Below are 19,688 nucleotides of genomic sequence, written 5' to 3' on the forward strand. Positions count from 1 at the left end.
CATCAGCTCCCCATCCGCCCAAGTGACCGCAAGTACACAGCCTTCGAGGCAGACGGGCGGTTATACCATTTCCTACGGGTCCCTTTTGGCGTCACAAACGGCGTCTCGGTCTTCCAACGGGAAATGGACCGAATGGTTGATCAACATGGGCTGCGGGCCACGTTCCCGTACCTCGACAATGTAACCATCTGCGGCCACGATCAGCAGGACCACGACGCCAACCTTCAAAAATTCCTCCAGACTGCCAAAGCCTTGAACCTCATGTACAACGAGGACAAGTGCGTTTTTAGCACCGATCGGCTAGCCATTCTGGGCTACATAGTGCGCAATGGGATAATAGGCCCCGACCCCGAACGTATGCGCGCACTCATGGAATTTCCCCTCCCGCACTGCCCAAAAGCCCTGAAACGCTGCCTGGGGTTCTTTTCATACTACGCCCAGTGGGTCCCCCAGTACGCAGACAAGGCCCGCCCCCTAATACAGACCACGACTTTCCCGCTGTCGACAGAGGCTTGCCAGGCTTTCAGCCGCATCAAAGCGGACATCGCAAAGGCCACGATGCGCGCCATCGACGAGTCCCTCCCCTTCCAGGTCGAGAGCGACGCCTCTGACGTAGTTCTAGCGGCTACCCTTAACCAAGCGGGCAGACCCGTGGCTTTCTTCTCCCGAACCCTCCACGCCTCAGAAATCCGCCACTCCTCAGTGGAAAAGGAAGCCCAAGCCATAGTGGAAGCTGTGCGACATTGGAGGCATTACCTAGCCGGCAGGAGATTCACTCTCCTCACTAACCAACGGTCGGTAGCCTTCATGTTCGATAATGCACAGCGGGGCAAGATCAAGAACGACAAGATCTTGCGGTGGAGGATCGAACTCTCCACCTTCAACTATGAGATCTTGTACCGGCCCGGAAAGCTGAACGAGCCGTCCGATGCCCTATCCCGCGGGACATGTGCCAACGCACAAATTGACCGCCTCCAAGCCCTCCACGAGGACCTCTGCCTCCCGGGGGTCACTCGGTTTTACCACTTCATCAAGTCCCGCAATCTCCCATACTCCTTAGAGGAGGTCCGTACAGTCACAAGGGACTGCCACATCTGCGCAGAATGCAAACCGCATTTTTTCAGGCCAGATGGAGCGCACCTGATTAAGCCTTCCCGCCCCTTTGAACGCCTCAGTCTCGATTTCAAAAGGCCCCTCCCCTCCACCGACCGCAACGCGTATTTCCTTAATGTAGTGGACGAATACTCCCGCTTCCCTTTTGCCATTCCCTGCTCCGACATGACCGCGGCCACAGTCATTAAAGCCCTGAACAGCATCTTCACGCTGTTCGGTTACCCCGCATACGTCCACAGCGACAGGGGGTCCTCTTTCATGAGTGACGAGCTGCGCCAGTTCCTGCTCAGCAAAGGCATAGCTTCAAGCAGGACGACCAGCTACAACCCCCGGGGGAACGGGCAAGTAGAAAGGGAGAACGGCACGGTCTGGAAGGCCGTCCTACTGGCCCTACGGTCCAGGGATCTCCCAGTTTCACGGTGGCAGGAGGTCCTCCCGGACGCTCTCCATTCCATCCGGTCATTATTATGTACGAGCACTAATCAAACGCCTCACGAGCGTCTCCTTGTCTTCCCTAGGAGGTCCTCCTCTGGAACGTCGCTGCCGACCTGGCTGGCGGCCCCAGGACCCATCCTGCTCCGAAAGCACGTGCGGGCACATAAGGCGGACCCGTTGGTCGAAAGGGTTCACCTCCTCCACGCAAACCCCCAGTGCGCCTACGTGGAGTACCCCGACGGCCGACAGGACACGGTCTCCCTGCGGGATCTGGCGCCCGCCGGCACCACGCACACCCCCCCCCGACACCATCAACCCAACCGCCCCCCTTCCTGCCACAGCCGCACCCCGCGACCGCCCCTTCCCAGGAGGATCAGTCCCCCTCCCCTTTGCACCGACAGCTGAAACCGTGCGGCTCCCGGAGGCGACAACGCTGGTACAAGCACCACCACCACCGCCGGGGCCGAGGCGATCGACACGGACGACCAGACCGCCCGACCGACTCGTGGCGTCGATGTAAAACAAAGATGGACTGTCCAATGAACATTTTGTTTTTCCTATATCCTCTGTAAATAGTTGTAACAGGACGATACTGTCCAATACTGTACTACCATGTAACTGTTCTATCCTCCCAGGACCAGCCCTGTAAACCCTTACCACCATACGAAGCATCACCCCGGCGGGTTCATTTTTGACAAGGGGTGAATGTGGTAGTATGTATTGGGGGTCATGTGGGACTGGAAGCCCTAATGTCATTGGCTGACAGATCCCGGGTCCTGGTTGGCCGTTGACCTCATACTCCGCCCTGAAGGCGAAGTATAAGAAGCCGGTGCCTTCCCCTGCAGGCCAGTTTACTATCGGGCTGCTGGGGAACAGACACGCTTAATAAAGCCTCATCGACTTCACTCTATTCGTCTCACGGAGTCTTTGTGCGCCACATTACATACTGCTCTAAAAAACACTCCTGGTGCTCCTTACAAATTCTGCTGCATCTACGCCTCCAACACTACATGAGTCCCATTCAATGTTGGGGAAGTTAAAATCTCCCATCGCGACCACCCTATTGCTCCTACATTTTTCTATAATCTGTCTACATATTTGTACCTCTACTTCACACACGCTTTTGGGAGGCCTGTAGTAAAGTCCCAACAATGTTACTGCACCCTTCCTATTTCTTAACTCTACCCATATTGCCTCAATGCTCTAATTCTCCATCGTGCCCTCCTTAATCACAGCTGTGATATCATCTCTGACCAGTAATGCAATTCCTCCACCCCTTTTACCACCCTCTCTATCCCTCCTGAAGCATTTATACCCTGGGATATTTAGTTGCCCGTCTTGCCCTTCCCTCAACCAAGTCTCAGTAATACCAATAACAACATATTCCCAGGTATTAATCCAAGCCCTAAATTCATCTGCCTTACCTGTTACACTTCTTGCATTGAAACAAATGCACCTCAGACCACCTGTCCCTTTGGTTCATCATCTCTTCCCTGTCTACTCTTCCCCTTAGTCACACTGAGTTTATTATCTCGTACCTTACTGGCTTTAGTTGCTGCCTCTTTACTGACCTCTAACTTCCTAATCTGGTTCCCATCCCCCTGCCACATTAGTTTAAACCCTTCCCAACAGTGTTAGACATTGGTTCCAGTCCTGCCCAGGTGTAGACCACCCGATTTGTAATGGTCCCATCACCCCCAGAACTGGGTCCAATGTCCCAAAACTCCGGACCCCTCCCTCCTGCACCATCTCTCAAGCCACGTATTCATTCTGACTATTCTTGAATTTCTACTCTGACTGTCTCGTGGCACTGGTAGCAATCCTGAGATTACTACCTTTGAGGTCCTACTTTTTAACTTATCTCCTAACTCCCTAAATTCTGATTATAGGATCTCATCCCGTTTTTTACCTATATCGTTGGTGCCTATATGTACCACGACAACTGGCTGTTCATCCTCCCCCCCTTCAGTATGTCCTGCAGCCGATTGGAGACATCTCTGACCCGTGCACCCGGGAGGCAACATACATTTCGGGAGTCTCGTTTTCGACCACAGAAACGCCTGTCTACTCCCCTTACGATTGAATCCCCTATGACTATAGCCCTGCCAGTCTTTTTCCAGCCCTTCTGTGCAGCAGAGCCAGCCACTGCCATGAGCCTGGTGAGTCATCTCCCCCAACAGTATCCAAAACGGTATACCTGTTTTGGAGGGAGATGACCATAGGGAACACCTGCACTGCCTTCCTGCTCTTTCTCTGCCTTTTGGTCACCCATTTCCTGTCTCCCTCACCAATCATAATCTGCGGTGTGACCAACTCACTGAACGTGCTATCCACGACCTCCTCAGCATCGCGGCTGCTCCAAAGTGAGTCCATCCGCAGCTCCAGAGCCGTCATGCGGTCTAACAGGAGCTGCAGCTGGACACACTTCCCGCACATGAAGGAGTCCGGGGCATCGGCAGCGTCCTTGAACTCCCACATTGAGCAAGAAGAGCATAACACTGGTAGAGGAGCATAATACGGGTCGAGGAGCATAACACGGGTTTGACCTGATTTTGCAACTTTGAGACTGAACTCACTGGATATAGCAAAGGCTAAGGGCCCCAACAATATCTTGGCTATAGTGAAGACATGCTCCAGAATGAGTGACTTCTCTAGCCAAGCTGTTCCAGTAAAGCTTCAATACTGGCATCTACCCAACAAAGTAGAACATTTCCCAGGTATGTCCTGTCGACAAAAAAACTGTCCCATCAGCTCTCACTCATCAGTGATGTCAAGTTGATCCTCGTGTCTACTCTCTCCTGACTGCAAACCACTGTGCTGCATCTCTTGTGGATCAATCCTGTCAGTGTGGGGATAGGAAATAACCGTGCTGGATAGTCTGGGACGGTGGCTGAAGGTATAATTTGTGACCATGACTGTTGAGTTTCCAATTTTGGCACTTGTCCTAAACTTTGTCCAACGGCTCGGTTAATGTAGTAGAATGGTCTATCTGGTTTTGTACTTTTTTTTGTAGTGATTTGATAGAACTGCTGAACATACTGAGCCATTTTAAAGGATTGTTTTAAAATGAATACATTGTTGTGGACCTGGAGTGGGAAAGTCCACAGGGCGAGGATAGCATTACCTTCCCTAAAGTAGACTATTAAACCAGAAGATTTTATGGGAATCCTGTAGTTTTGTGGTTAGCATTACTGTCATATCTTTTCTTTTGTTTAATGAACTGAATTCAAATTCCCAGCTGTCTTAGTGGAATTTGATCTTGGTGTAACAGGGGTTGTGCTACATATTTTCCATTTTTGCTTTGAATGTGTCTGAACAAGCAACTTTAATTAAAACTCTCTTCTAAATTCTTTACTTTGTTCAACTTGAGTATTTTTATTTTCATGTGCGTAACTATCCAATAAGTCTTTTATGGACTGAAACGCTTGACATTTTGTGTTGCATAAATATTTATCCGACTTCCAACACAATTTATTTACTTTGTATTCCTTTGCGTGCTGCGGGCATTGCTGGCCAAGCCAACATTTATTGATTATTTATTGCTCCGTGCAGAATGCACAGATCTAGAACCTGTAGCCACCTGGGTTGGCCACTTCCCGACTTAAAATAGAGGTCCGCAAAGGGAAATTCAGCCAACGCAGGCAAAAACTAGCAAATGCAGAAATCCTGTGTATTAGAACTTGCAAAAGCCCAGACAGCACTGAAACTCACAGCCTTCTGCATACTAATGAGCGATGAGGGAACAATCGAAACATTTAAGGTGAATAAGGCCAAGCCAGACTCCTCAGCGCCAGCAGGAGCCAAGACAAAGGAAGGCCGACGGACACTTGGGGACCGCCCAGTGATGAGGGAACAACTCCAGTATTGGAGAAATCGATCCAAGTGATCGGAACGTAGTCCAATCACTTGGAACCAGATGCGGGGTTCGCCCCGAACGGCGCAAAGCCCCTGGGGACTATAAAGTAAAGCCCCCAAGTTCAAATCGGTCGTCTTGGCAGGGTCACTCAGCAACTCGAATCAACCCTTGAGAGTGAACTGCCTAAGCTGCCGCATCAACCAAGTAAGTCTCCAGTCAACACACGCGACGAGATAGGCGCTCCTAGCTACCAGTCCATACCAGCTATTGAACCCAGCAGATCCGATCGAACGAAAGGCCATTTGTTCCCCTGACCTGGTGGGCCAGTTCCGAACTTAAATATAGGCCTTTTAGTGATAAGAGAATAGTCTAGAAAGTAGAGTTTATGCATGAGTAGTGATTTACTGTGTATAATAAATGTGTTTTAATTTGAATCTTACTAATTGATGTGTCGAGTTATTGATCAGTACTTGAACCTCGTGGCGGTATCATAAAGATACCTGGCGACTCTAGAGCAAAGGTTATAGAAGCAGACCAAATTCAGTAAAGACCCAACTAGCAACGAATTAAGAGCCAACCAAAGTTGGCAACAAACCTGTCCTCCAGAAACAAATATTTTCAAAATGGTTTCTCGCACACTTGGATGAGTAATAGCAACTTTGACCGACAACAAAGACAATCAAAAACAAAGTGAACTTTTCCAATGAGAGATGATTTACTTGTGTCATAATGCTTTTATCATCTACAAGCTGAAATCTTACTACTTTAGATGAAAGCAGCTCAAAGAAGAGTAGAGTTTTGCAGCATGCTGCCAATGTTTGATCAAACAGAACACCTATGTAACTTGACATGCATTTCATTGCGGTTTGTGGCACCTTGCTGTGTGAATTGGTGGTCATTTTTGCCTACATGACCAGAATATAAACTCACGAAAGTATGGCATGGACTGTGATGGATTTTCTGATATCCTGAGGATGCAGAAGGTGGTATGATGTGCATTTTATTCCTTAAAACCAGTAAACAAGTGGAGAAGTTAAAAGCCACCATATCTTTTGAGATTTAACTTAACACTAATTGAAAGGTAAGAAAAGCCAAATACTGCTTGAATTTGGTAGAATATCTTTTGTATGCCAAGAGTACCTCCATGGGGACTTCCGGGTGCGGCGATGACCAGCTGAGTCGCACGTTTCGGCAGCTCCCTGTGAAACGGACTTTTGGGCTCTTGATAGGAGCCCCAACGGCAATTTTGACGGCTAAAAACACTGTGCGGTAAACCAGGAGGGAATCCCCCCTGGATACGGATGGAAAAAGGAGGAGAGAGTGGCCAGATTGCAGTGGATCCTTTAGAACAGCGGCAAGGAAGGCAAGCAAAAACCAAGATGGTGTCGGAAGGTGGCAGTTTAACATGAACAACAAGAGTTCTTGAAATGCTGTGTGGAAGAGATAAAAAAGGAAATGAAGAAAGAGCTGTTGGCCCCGATACTACAGGCGATCGAAGGGCTAAAGGAGGAACAAAAGACCCAGGAGCGGGAGCTTCGGGTCGTGAAGGCAAAGGCAGCCGAGAATGAGGACGATATACAGGGCCTGGTGGTGAAGACTGAGACGCAGGAGGCACATCAGAAACGATGTGTGGAAAACAACGCAAGGAGGAACAACCTGAGGATTCTTGGTCTTCCTTAAGGTGTGGAGGGAGCGGACGTCGGGGCATATGTGAGCACGATGCTGCACTCGTTAATGGGAGCGGAGGCCCCGGCGGGTCCGTTGGAGGTGGAGGGAGCATACCGAGTGATGGCGCGAGGACCGAGAGCAGGAGAAATTCCCAGAGCCATAGTGGTGAGATTCCTCCGTTTTAAGGATAGAGAAATGGTCCTTAGATGGGCGAAGAAAACTCGGAGCAGTAAATGGGAGAACGCGGTGATCCGCGTTTATCAAGACTGGAGTGCGGAGGTGGCGAGAAGGAGGGCGAGCTTTAATCGGGCCAAGGCGGTGCTTCATAAAAAGAAGATAACATTTGGAATGCTGCAACCGGCAAGACTGTGGGTCACATATCGAGGGAGGCACCACTACTTTGAGACGGCGGATGAAGCGTGGACTTTTATTGTGGAAGAAAAACTGGAATGAGCGGGTTATTAAAAAGAACGTTCGAACAAAGTGGTGGGGCGAATGTGGGGGGCAAAGAGGGGTTTTATGTACTAATCCTGCGATGTGGTAACTTTTCTCTCCCACAGGTGGTGATGGGGGAGGTGGAGGAGATGGGGCGTTGGCCATTGGGGGCGGGGCCAAGGGAGAAGCGCGGGCTTGGTTCCCGCGCTATGATAATCATGGCGGGAATAGAGAAGCAGGAAGGAGGGGGCGTCGCACGGTGCGAGCCTAGGTCACGGGGGGAAGCCGAGGTCAGCCAGAGTTTGCTGACTTCTGGGAGCAACATGGGGGGAGTAATTACGCTAGCGGGGGCGGGGTGGGAGGGGGGAGTTACTGGGTTGTTGCTGCTGGGGAGAGGGGGGAGCTGGTATGGGAGAGGATGGGCGGGGGGGCACCGCCTGGGGGAGATACAGCTGCGTGGGAACTGGGTGAGGAGCTGGAAAAAGGTGATGGCTAATCGACAAGGGGGGGGGGGGGGGGGGGTAGGAAGCCCCCCAACTCGGCTGATCACGTGGAACGTGAGAGGGCTGAACGGGCCGATAAAGAGGGCACGGGTACTCGCACACCTTAAGAAACTTAAGGCAGATGTGGTTATGTTACAGGAAACGCACCTGAAACTGATAGACCAGGTTAGGCTACGCAAAGGATGGGTGGGGCAGGTGTTCCATTTGGGGCTAGATGCGAAAAACAGGGGGGTGGCTATATTAGTGGGGAAGCGGGTAATGTTCGAGGCAAAGACTATAGTGGCGGATAACGGGGGCAGATACGTGATGGTGAGTGGCAAACTACAGGGGGAGACGGTGGTTTTGGTAAACGTATATGCCCCGAATTGGGATGATGCTAATTTTATGAGGCGGATGCTAGGACGCATTCCGGACCTAGAGATGGGAAAGCTGATAATGGGGGGAGATTTTAATACGGTGTTGGAACCAGGGCTGGATAGGTCGAAGTCCAGGACTGGAAGGAGGCCGGCAGCAGCCAAGGTACTGAAAGATTTTATGGAGCAGATGGGAGGTGTAGACCCGTGGAGATTTAGCAGACCTAGGAGTAAGGAGTTCTCGTTTTTCTCCTATGTCCATAAAGTCTACTCGCGAATAGACTTTTTTGTGCTGGGTAGGGCATTGATCCCGAAGGTGAGGGGAACGGAGTATACGGCTATAGCCATTTCGGATCACGCTCCACACTGGGTGGACTTGGAGATAGGGGAGGAAACAGGAGGGCGCCCACCCTGGAGAATGGACATGGGACTAATGGCAGATGAGGGGGTGTGTCTAAGGGTGAGGGGGTGCATTGAAAAGTACTTGGAACTCAATGATAATGGGGAGGTCCAGGTGGGAGTGGTCTGGGAGGCGTTGAAGGCGGTGGTTAGAGGGGAGCTGATATCAATAAGGGCACATAAAGGGAAGCAGGAGAGTAAGGAACGGGAGTGGTTGCTGCAAGAACTTTTGAGGGTGGACAGACAATATGCGGAAGCACCGGAGGAGGGACTGTACAGGGAAAGGCAAAGGCTACAGGTAGAATTTGACTTGCTGACGACAGGCACTGCAGAGGCACAATGGAGGAAGGCACAGGGTGTACAGTACGAATATGGGGAGAAGGCGAGCAGGTTGCTGGCACACCAATTGAGGAAAAGGGGAGCAGCGAGGGAAATAGGGGGAGTGAGGGATGAGGAAGGAGAGATGGAGCGGGGAGCGGAAAGAGTGAATGGAGTGTTCAAGACATTTTATAAAAAATTATATGAAGCTCAACCCCCGGATGGGAGGGAGAGAATGATGGGCTTCTTGGATCGGCTGGAATTTCCCAAGGTGGAAGAGCAGGAAAGGGTGGGACTGGAAGCACAGATCGAGGTAGAAGAAGTGGTGAAAGGAATTAGGAGCATGCAGGCGGGAAAGGCCCCGGGACCGGATGGATTCCCAGTCGAATTCTATAGAAAATATGTGGACTTGCTCGCCCCGGTACTGACGAGGACCTTTAATGAGGCAAAGGAAAGGGGACAACTGCCCCCGACTATGTCTGAAGCAACGATATCGCTTCTCTTAAAGAAGGAAAAGGACCCGCTACAATGTGGGTCCTATAGACCTATTTCCCTCCTAAATGTAGATGCCAAGGTCCTGGCCAAGGTAATGGCAATGAGAATAGAGGAATGTGTCCCGGGGGTGGTCCACGAGGACCAAACTGGGTTTGTGAAGGGGAGACAGCTGAACACGAATATACGGAGGTTGTTAGGGGTAATGATGATGGCCCCACCAGAGGGAGAAACGGAGATAGTAGTGGCGATGGATGCCGAGAAAGCATTTGATAGAGTGGAGTGGGATTATTTGTGGGAGGTGTTGAGGAGATTTGGTTTTGGAGAGGGGTATGTTAGATGGGTGCAGCTGTTGTATAGGGCCCCCGTGGCGAGCGTGGTCACGAATGGACGGGGATCTGCATATTTTCGGCTCCATAGAGGGACAAGGCAGGGATGCCCTCTGTCCCCATTATTGTTTGCACTGGCGATTGAGCCCCTGGCGATAGCGTTGAGGGGTTCCAAGAAGTGGAGGGGAGTACTTAGGGGAGGAGAAGAGCACCGGGTATCTTTGTATGCGGACGATTTGCTACTATACGTGGCGGACCCGGCGGAGGGGATGCCAGAAATAATGCGGATACTTGGGGAGTTTGGGGATTTTTCAGGGTATAAATTGAACATGGGGAAAAGTGAGTTGTTTGTGGTGCATCCAGGGGAGCAGAGTAGAGAAATAGAGGACCTACCGCTGAGGAAGGTAACAAGGGACTTTCGTTACCTGGGGATCCAGATAGCTAAGAATTGGGGCACATTGCACAGGTTAAATTTAACGCGGTTGGTGGAACAGATGGAGGAGGATTTCAAGAGATGGGATATGGTATCCCTGTCAATGGCAGGGAGGGTGCAGGCGGTTAAGATGGTGGTCCTCCCGAGATTCCTCTTTGTGTTTCAGTGCCTCCCGGTGGTGATCACGAAGGCTTTTTTTAAAAGGATTGAAAAGAGCATCATGGGTTTTGTGTGGGCCGGGAAGACCCCGAGAGTGAGGAAGGGATTCTTACAGCGTAGCAGGGATAGGGGGGGGCTGGCACTACCGAGCCTAAGTGAGTATTATTGGGCCGCTAATATTTCAATGGTGAGTAAGTGGATGGGAGAGGAGGAGGGAGCGGCGTGGAAGAGATTAGAGAGGGCGTCCTGTAGGGGGACTAGCCTACAGGCTATGGTGACAGCTCCATTGCCGTTCTCACCGAGGAACTACACTACAAGCCCGGTGGTGGTGGCTACACTGAAGATTTGGGGACAGTGGAGACGGCATAGGGGAAAGACTGGAGCCTTGGGGGGGTCCCCAATAAGAAACAACCATAGGTTTGCCCCGGGGGGAATGGATGGGGGATATGGAATGTGGCAAAGAGCAGGAATAACGCAACTGAAAGATCTGTTTGTGGATGGGACGTTAGCGAGTCTGGGAGCGCTGACCGAGAAATATGGGTTGCCCCAAGGGAATGCATTCAGGTATATGCAACTGAGGGCTTTTGCGAGGCAACAGGTGAGGGAATTCCCGCAGCTCCCGACACACGAGGTGCAGGACAGAGTGATCTCAAAGACATGGTTGGGGGATGGTAAGGTGTCAGATATATATAGGGAAATGAGGGACGAAGGGGAGACTATGGTAGATGAACTAAAAGGGAAATGGGAAGAAGAGCTGGGGGAGGAGATCGAGGAGGGGCTGTGGGCAGATGCCCAAAGCAGGGTAAACTCGTCGTCCTCGTGTGCCAGGCTAAGCCTGATTCAGTTTAAGGTATTACACAGGGCACATATGACTGGAGCACGGCTCAGTAAATTTTTTGGGGTGGAGGATAGGTGTGCGGGGTGGGGGGGAGGGGTGGGGGTGGGGGGGGAGGGGTGGGGGGAGGGATGGGGGGGGGGAGGGGTGGGGGGGAGGGGTGGGGGTGGGGGAGGGGTGGGGGGGGGAAGAGGAACCAGAAGGACTCTCAGGGTTGTTAATATATACTGTATAGTATGTATAGGTCGTTGCTACAGATAATTATATATTGGACTGTTAAATTATATTTTTGGAGAGTGTTACTTGTGACAAGGCAGTTGCCAATTAGGGCTAATTTTCATTTTTGTTATTTATTATTTATTCATTTTTTTAAATAAAATAGGTCATTGTTATTTGTGTTGTTATAATATTGTGTAAAGGATGCACAATGTACTGTGTTGGTTGACCAAAAATTTTCAATAAAATATTTAATTTAAAAAAAGAGTACCTCCATGGGAGAATCAATGTAACATTTGCATCATTTGGGTGAGTTTTTCTTGATGTATTTTTAAAACTTTATTTGATAGTTAACCTTCTTTGTGCTCTGTTATCCAGATCCAATTCATTTGGTTCAGGCAAGACCAGCTCCCCTAATAACATCACCAACTCCTTGTGTGTGTCAAAACACAGACACCTACTTTCAATCACCTGGATTTCCTGGGTCAGCTCTTCAGTATGTACAGGTAAGTTAAACCAAGCTATTTTTATTTTGTGCACCGATTTTATCTGCAGCAGAGAAGAGTCAAAATGAAGAAGTATTGGTTGTAGGAAGTGTGATGTTTGAAATGATTTTCAGAGTGGGTTGGAAAATTCAGTATGGACAGTATGGATTCTGTTCAACAATGTGCCAAAGAATCCTGTCCGATATTTTTGTTGTCCTAGTAATTTCTCCCAAGTATTATCAACCAGAAATTTTATTTACTATTCAAGTTCTTCCCTGAACGTGGGTATTACTTGCTAGGTTAGCTTTTATTGCCCTTCTCATTGTTCTTGAGCAACTGCTGGAGTCCGTGGTGCAGGTGCACCCACAGTAATTTGGCGATGGCAATGCCATTAAATGTCAAGCGGCAGTGGTTAAATTCTCCTTGATCATTACCTGCCACTTTTTGTGGTACGCAAGTTCTTTGCCACTTGTCAGCCCAAGCATGATTGTTGAACAGGTCCTGCTGCATATGGGTGCAGACTGCTGCAATATCTGCCGAGTTATAAATGGTGCAGAATATTGTGCAACCACCAGCAAGCATCCCATTTTCTGAACTTGTGATGGCCATTGAAGCAACTGAAGGTGATTGGGCCTAGGACACCACTCTGAGGAACTCCTGCAGTGATGCCCTGGGACTGAGCTGATTTGACTTCCAACACCACAAACCTTTTTGTGCTAGGTCACTGCCGGCGACCTCTTGCACATCTTTTGCGGATGATGGAGAGTAGACTGGGTGGTAATTGGCTGGGATGGATTTGTCCTTTTGCGTGCAGTACAATGCTGGGTAGATGCCAATGTTGTAGCTGGACTGGGAAAAACATGGCTGAGGCACAACCAATTCTGAAGCACAAATCTTCAGTAGTATTGCCAGAATGTTGTCAGGGCCCATAGCCGTAGCAATATCCAGTGCGTTTGGCTGTTTATTGATATCTGAATGAATTGAATTGGCTGAAGACTGGCATCTGTGAGGATGGAGGCAGAGATGCGTCATCCACTGGGCACTTCTGGGTGAAGATTTTTGCAAAATGCTTCAGCCTGGTAATTAGTACTGATGTGTTGGGCTCCCCGACTATGGAGAATGGGCGTAATTGTGGAGCCGCCTCTATTTGTAGTAGTGAATTACTTAGTTGTCCACCACCATTCATGACTAGATGTGGCAAAACTGCAGCACTTTGATCTGATCTGTTAGTTCTAGAATCACTTTGCTTTGTCAATCGCATGCTGCTTTCACTGTTTAGCAGATAAGTAGTCTTGTATTGTAACTTCTGGTTAACATCACATTTGTGGATATGTCTGATGCTCCTGGCGTGCACTTGCACTTTTCAGTGAAGCAGTGTTGATCCCCTGGCTTGATGGTAATAGTATGGTGGGCATATGCCAGACCATGAGGTTACAGATTGTGGTTGTATATGATTCTGCTGCTCTTGTGTCCTGGCCCCTAATGGTTGCTCAGCTTAGAGTTGCTAGATCTGTTCGAAATCCATCCTATTTAGTAGTATGATAGTGCCAATCAACACGATGGAAGGGTATCCTCAATGTGAAGATGGGACTCCTCCTTGTCCACCTCCTCCTCCTCTTAGTAGTGGGGTGCCACAGGGATCCACGCTGGGGCCACGGTCTGTGCTGGGGCCACGACTAATTGCCTGATTGTCTAAAAGTCATGATGATCGATAAGCAATGGAAAAACACCACAAGAAAAGTAGTCCAACCATGGCTAACAAATAAAATTAAACATGTATTGAATCCAACGAGGAGTCGTATAGCAAGCCTGAGGATTGGGAGCCATTTAGAATTCAGCAAAGGAGGACCAAGAGATTTATTAGGGGGAAAAAATGAGTATGCAAGTAAATTTGCAAGCAACATAAAACCCTCTATAAGGATGTTTAAAGAAAATGATTACTAAAGATAAATGTAGGCCCCTTGCAGTCCTAAACAGGAGAATTTATAATTGAGAACCAGAAAGTGGCAGAGCAATTAAGCAAAGTTCTGGCTTCATGGAAGAAGACACATAACTTCACAGAAGTGCTAGAGAACCAAGTGCCTAGTGGGAAGGGGGAATTGGTGGAAATCCCTATTACTAGAATAATAGTGCCGGAGAAATTCATGGGACTAAACCAATAAATTTCAAGAGCCTGATAATCTACATCCTGGGTACTAAGGAGGTGGCCATGGCAAAAGTGGATGTGTCACTGTCTGGAATAGTCCTGGCAGACTGGTGGAAAATCTAACCCTGCTATTTGAAAAAGGAGGGAGGGAGGGGAAATGCTAAAGTCCCTTAGTAAAAAATATATTTTTATTAAAAATGTTAATTTGTAACCAACGAGACCCCAACATCAAATGGCCCAGAAAACTAATATTACATAGTACAAAACCACGCATATAACTGCTCATACAAATCCCACCCAAAGTAAAACCATAATAACCCCGCCCCACATAAAAAAATTAAATAAAACCCCTGTACTGACCTCTTAACGATGTACATGACAGTTTCCAAATATAAAAGTTCTGTGAGGTCACCCAACCAGGCTGAGGCACTGGACGGAGTGGAAAATCTCCATCCCAGTAGAACTCTCCTCCGGGCTATCAACAAGGTAAAGGCGAGGATATCCGACTTAGTCTGCAGTGTTAGCGAGTGACACACTGAGAATGGCCACCAATGGACAAGGCTCCAGCTTAACGTTGAGAATCGGTGACATGGTGTTAAAGAAGGAGACCCAAAAACTTGCCATCCTTGGACGTGACCAGGGCATGTACCACAGAAAGCACCTATCTGGCTGATTTGCATCCTGGTATGGCAATTGCTCGGCCCAAGACTGTAATAAAAAAAAAAATTTTTTTTAACTATAAAGCATCGTGAACATAGCCCAGTCCTCACGCAAACGTGCCTCCCATCCATTGACTCTGTCTACACTTCCCGCTGTCTTGGGGAAGTGGGCAGCATAATCAAAGACCCCTCCCACCTGGGTTCTTTCTTCCAACTTCTTCCATCGGGCAGGAGATACAAAAGTCTGAAAACACACTAACCAGTTCAAAAACAGCCTCCTCCCCACTGTTACCAAACTCCTGAATTACTCTCTTATGAACTGAACTGATCTCTTCAGAGTGGTACTACAATCCATATGCTCACCCGATGTCTGATGTCAATGCATTTTTGTATGTCCTAAGTCTTTTTAATGTATGGAACGATTTGTTTAGACTGTTCGCAGAACAATACTTTTTGCTGTATCTCGGTACATGTGACAAATCGAAATACAAATGAGGAATTCAAAAGTTACAAAAGTGATTATTCTTACTAGCTTCTGGACAGCGAAGCTTCGGCACCAGGGAGATCGGTGGGATTTGTTTTGATTGGCTGGCGTGTGGCCAATGAATTGGCCAGGAGGTTGTATTGTTCCCGGTAACACGTGGTGATTGGGTGCTGCCTGAGTAGGATGATTTTCAGAGAGCCGGGGAAGCACAGTTGGAGACCTGGACACTTGGACTTCACTCTCGTGTGGCTGTATTGCTGAAAAGCTGCTGTATTTCTGACACTGCAGCGACCTGAATGAATCTACAGTGAAAACCATTACAGACTGTTGTGTTCGGTATTTGTTGTCTAGCAAAGGCATCTACAGGGCTGCTGGTGACTTGTCCAAACCAGGCTTTTATTAATGCACACTTGGCAAGGTAACAATCAGATACAGTGCAAGTTAACATTAGTTTCTTTAGACTCTTCTGGAACTACCCCTATGTACGACTGTCCTCGTGTACGTCTTGCAACCTTCTGAGGATCACCGGATCTACCCTGGCTTATATTTGCTGTTGGGAGATCGCACTGCTGCCTACATGGAATATTATCTACAGGCATATCCGCACACAGGCTGGAAGCAGAAATCTCTGACTGAAAGCCTTGAAGGAAGGTATGCTGGAAACACAGTCTTATTATTTGGGTGTTTTTCTCAGAAATATTTATTAATTTCAATTGTCTTGCGACTCTGGGTCAAGTGGGACTAGAATCCTCACCCTAGCCCAGAAGGCTGTAACATAATTTAAGGGCTCAGGTCCATGATCTTTGAAAAGGTAGACAGCAGCATTTGCATGATGTTTGAAATGGTAGATGGTAATGTTTGGGTTACAGTATTTTTTCTTTTAAAATTTTGAATACCTAATTTTTTTTCCAATTAAGGGGAAATTTAGCATGGCCAATCCACCTAACCTGCGCATCTTTTGGGTTGTGGGGGTGAAACCTATGCAGACACTGGGAGAATGTGCAAACTACACGCAGACAGTGACCCGGGTCCTTAGCGCTGTAGGCAGCAGTGCTAACCACTGCACCACCGTGCTGCCCATTTGGGTAGCAGTATAAAGTAAAAAGAGGCACCAGTTTTGTGGTATAATAGGATGGTGCTGGAAGCTTAAGATTTCTCTTCAGGCTGATGTCTTTTTGAAGCAGTTTTAAATTGCTAATCGAATTGGCAGGTGAGGTGTTTTTGGATAAAGCTAGGAAAGCAGAGATCTATGATAAATTTGTTGAGCACTTTGGGCTGTTAGAAACACAGGAGTGTTCACAAAGTATTGTGTAGCATCAAAGCATTTTCTGTTGGGGAAGTTGAGCTGGAGGGAATTTGGTTGCAGTTCAAGCATGAGGAAATTAAAAAGAATGGAGACAAGATTTGAAATGCAGCAAAAAGGAAAAGATAGCTTTCTAAATTGAAATTGGGAGGAGAGAGCATGAGATGGGCGAGAGAGGAAAAAGCTTCCCTGTCAGGGAATGTCTAAGAATTATGATTAGGTAAAAAAAGCCTATTTGGATTCATATGAATTGGTTCCTGAGGCATGTAGGTACAAGTTTCAGAATTTAAGGAGACAGGTGGGACAGATGTATGCAGAATTGAGAGTTAAGCTAAACAATCTAATAGATGGGTACGAACATTGAGAGATGAAATTCTCGTAGAAGAATTTTAAGAATTCCCTAACTTCTGTGCAAACACATGTAAGACCAGAGGGTGAAGACGGCTAGACCAGGTGCAATAATGGCTGACTATTATGAGCTGATCCATAAATTTGAACTGTTGTTCTATCACCCCCATGACTTGAAAAGGATAAGAAGTAGGAGAATGAAAAGGATAAGCAGTGGGAGAATGAAAGGAAGTCAAGTAGGAAAGGAATGGATAGCTTGGAATGCTCAGAGATCATCTCCTTAAAGGAAGGAAAGTACTGAGGGTGATGGTGAGACTCGAACCAAGGTATTAGTTTAGCATGTTGGAAGTTGCAAGGAAGGCCCGTGGGACTTGTTGGAGTTCATGAGGAGGATCCTGAAAAGAGGACAAAAGTGGAAAATAATACAGGGCAGAATGTAACTGGATTTGGGAGACCCGAGGGAAGGAAAGTCACAGTCCTGAGAGAACGAAGCATAAGTATGGGAAGTTTAGGGAGCCTTGGATAACGAGGGATATTGTGAACCTCGTCAAAAAGAAAAAGGAGGCTTTGAACGGTCTAGAGGGGTGGGACAGTCAAAACCCTTGCGTATAAAGAAAGTAGGAAGGTACTTAAGTGGAAAATTAGGAGGGGGTCATAAAGTCCTTGGCAAGTAGGATTAAGGTGAATCCCAAAGCTTTTTATTTAAAAGCAAGAGGGTGGCCAGGTAAAGGATTGGACCACTTGAGGACAGTGGGGACATATGTGTTGACCCAGAGGAAATTGTCACGGTATTAAATAAGTGCTTTCATCCGTGTTCACCAAAGAAAAGGACGTTGTGCAAGATGATTCTTGGGTAGGGTGTGTGGACAGTTTTGGTCATGTTGACATTGAAAAGGAGGTATTGGGTCTTTTAAAAGATATTAAGGTAGGCATGTCTCCTGGGCCAGATGGGATTTATCCCAAAATACAGAGGGGAAGCAAGGGAGGAAATTGCTGGGACCTTAACTGACATTTTTGTATCCTCATTGGCTACATGTGAGATCCCAGAGGACTGGAAAATAGCTAATGTAGTACCGCTGTTTAACAAAAGTAGCAGAGATAATCCAGGAAACTATAGGCCGGTGGCGAGACTCGCGTCGGTAGAAGGTAAATTATTGGAGAGAGTTCTCGAGGACAGGATTTATACCCATTTGGAAACAAATGGACTCATTAGCGATAGACAGCATGGTTTTGTGAAGGGGAGGTCATGCCTCACTAACTTTCGAGTTTTTTGAATAGGTGAAAAAGATGATTGAGGGGAGGGCGGCGGATGTTGTTTACATGGACTTCAGTAAAGCCTTTGACAAGGTGCCTCATGGCCGACTGGTACAAAAGGTGAAGTAAACTGGATCAGGAGGTGAGGTGGCAAGATCGATACAGAACTGGCTCGGTCAAGAAGGCAAAGGATAGCAGTAGTAGGGTGTTTTTCTGAATGGAAGGTTGTAACTAGTGTTCCGCAGGGATCTGTGCTGTGGCCTCTGTAGTATACATAAACTATTTGGAGGAAAATGTAGTTGGTCTGATGAGCAAGTTCACGGATGACACCAAGATTGGTAGTGTGGCAGATAGTGTTGAGGATTGTCAGAGGATACAGCAGGACATAGATAGCTTCTAGACTGGGTCAGAGAAATGGCAAATGCAGTTTAATCCAGACAAATATGCAGTAATGCATTTTGTGAGGTCTAGCATAGAGGGGAAATATACCGGAAATGGCAAAACTCTTAAGAATATAGACCGTCAGAGATCTGGGCGTGCAGGTCGCAGATCTTTGAAAGTGGCAACACAAGTGGACAAGGTAGTCAAGAAAACATATGGATAGCTTGCCTTCATTGGACGAGGCAAACTTAACAAGTCATGCTTCAGTTGTATAGAACTTTGGTAAGGCCGCACTTGGAGTATTGCGCATAATTCTGGTCGCCACACTACCAGAAGGATGTGGAGGCTTTGGAGAGGATGCAGAGGAGCTTTACCAGGATGTTGCCTGGTCTGGAGGATGTTTGCTATGTGGAGAGGCTGAATAGACTGACTGTTTTCATTAGAACTGCAGAGGTTGAGGGGTATCCTGGTAGAGGTCTGCAAGATTGAGAGGCATGGATAGAGTGGATGGGCAGGCACTTCCTCCCAGGGTGGAGGGGTCAGTCACCAGGGGCATAGGTCCTGGGCAAAGTTTAGAGGAGATTTGCGAGGCAGTTTTTTTTTTTATACGGATGATGAGTTCCTGGAACGTGTTCTGGTAGCAGATCCATTAACGTCGTTCAAAAGGCATCTCGACAAATACACGGATAGGATGGGTATAGAGGGATACGGCACTGGGAAGTGCTGTGGGTTTTGGCAAAGGGTGGCATCATGACTGGTACAGGCTTGGAGGGCCGAAGGGTCTGTTCCATTCCAGTGCTGTATTGTTCTCGATTCTTAGGTGTTGTGGGAGCAGGTATGATGAATGAGGTAGATGAGAGATATGGAGAGTTTTTGTCGAAGGGGAAGATTACCCCATTTCCTCGACTAAGGTAGCCATCCCCATAACTATTTTAAGGGACACAGGTGCTACACAAACCCTCTTACTGGGGAAGGATTTGGTTTTGCCTCCAGAGAGTTCAATGAAAATATTAGTGAAGGGGATAGTAGAGATTATATCCCGTTCCATTGTATAAAGTACAATTGGAGTATGATTTGTGTCAGA

The 19,688-nt window shown here is 47.9% G+C and overlaps 1 protein-coding gene across 1 annotated transcript in view; it reads left to right on the top strand.

The window, feature by feature from the left end:
- The window catches only part of dazl (deleted in azoospermia-like), a 331,824-nt gene that overhangs the window by 177,679 nt on the left and 134,457 nt on the right, over nucleotides 1-19,688 (top strand). Inside the window, exon 7 of the mRNA XM_072510237.1 lies at nucleotides 11,923-12,050. Coding sequence (XP_072366338.1) covers nucleotides 11,923-12,050 — 128 coding nt within the window. The remainder of the gene's footprint in view (nucleotides 1-11,922; nucleotides 12,051-19,688) is intronic.

This window comes from Scyliorhinus torazame, chromosome 6, assembly GCF_047496885.1.
Source record: "Scyliorhinus torazame isolate Kashiwa2021f chromosome 6, sScyTor2.1, whole genome shotgun sequence".
In the NCBI taxonomy this organism is placed as follows: domain Eukaryota; kingdom Metazoa; phylum Chordata; class Chondrichthyes; order Carcharhiniformes; family Scyliorhinidae; genus Scyliorhinus; species Scyliorhinus torazame.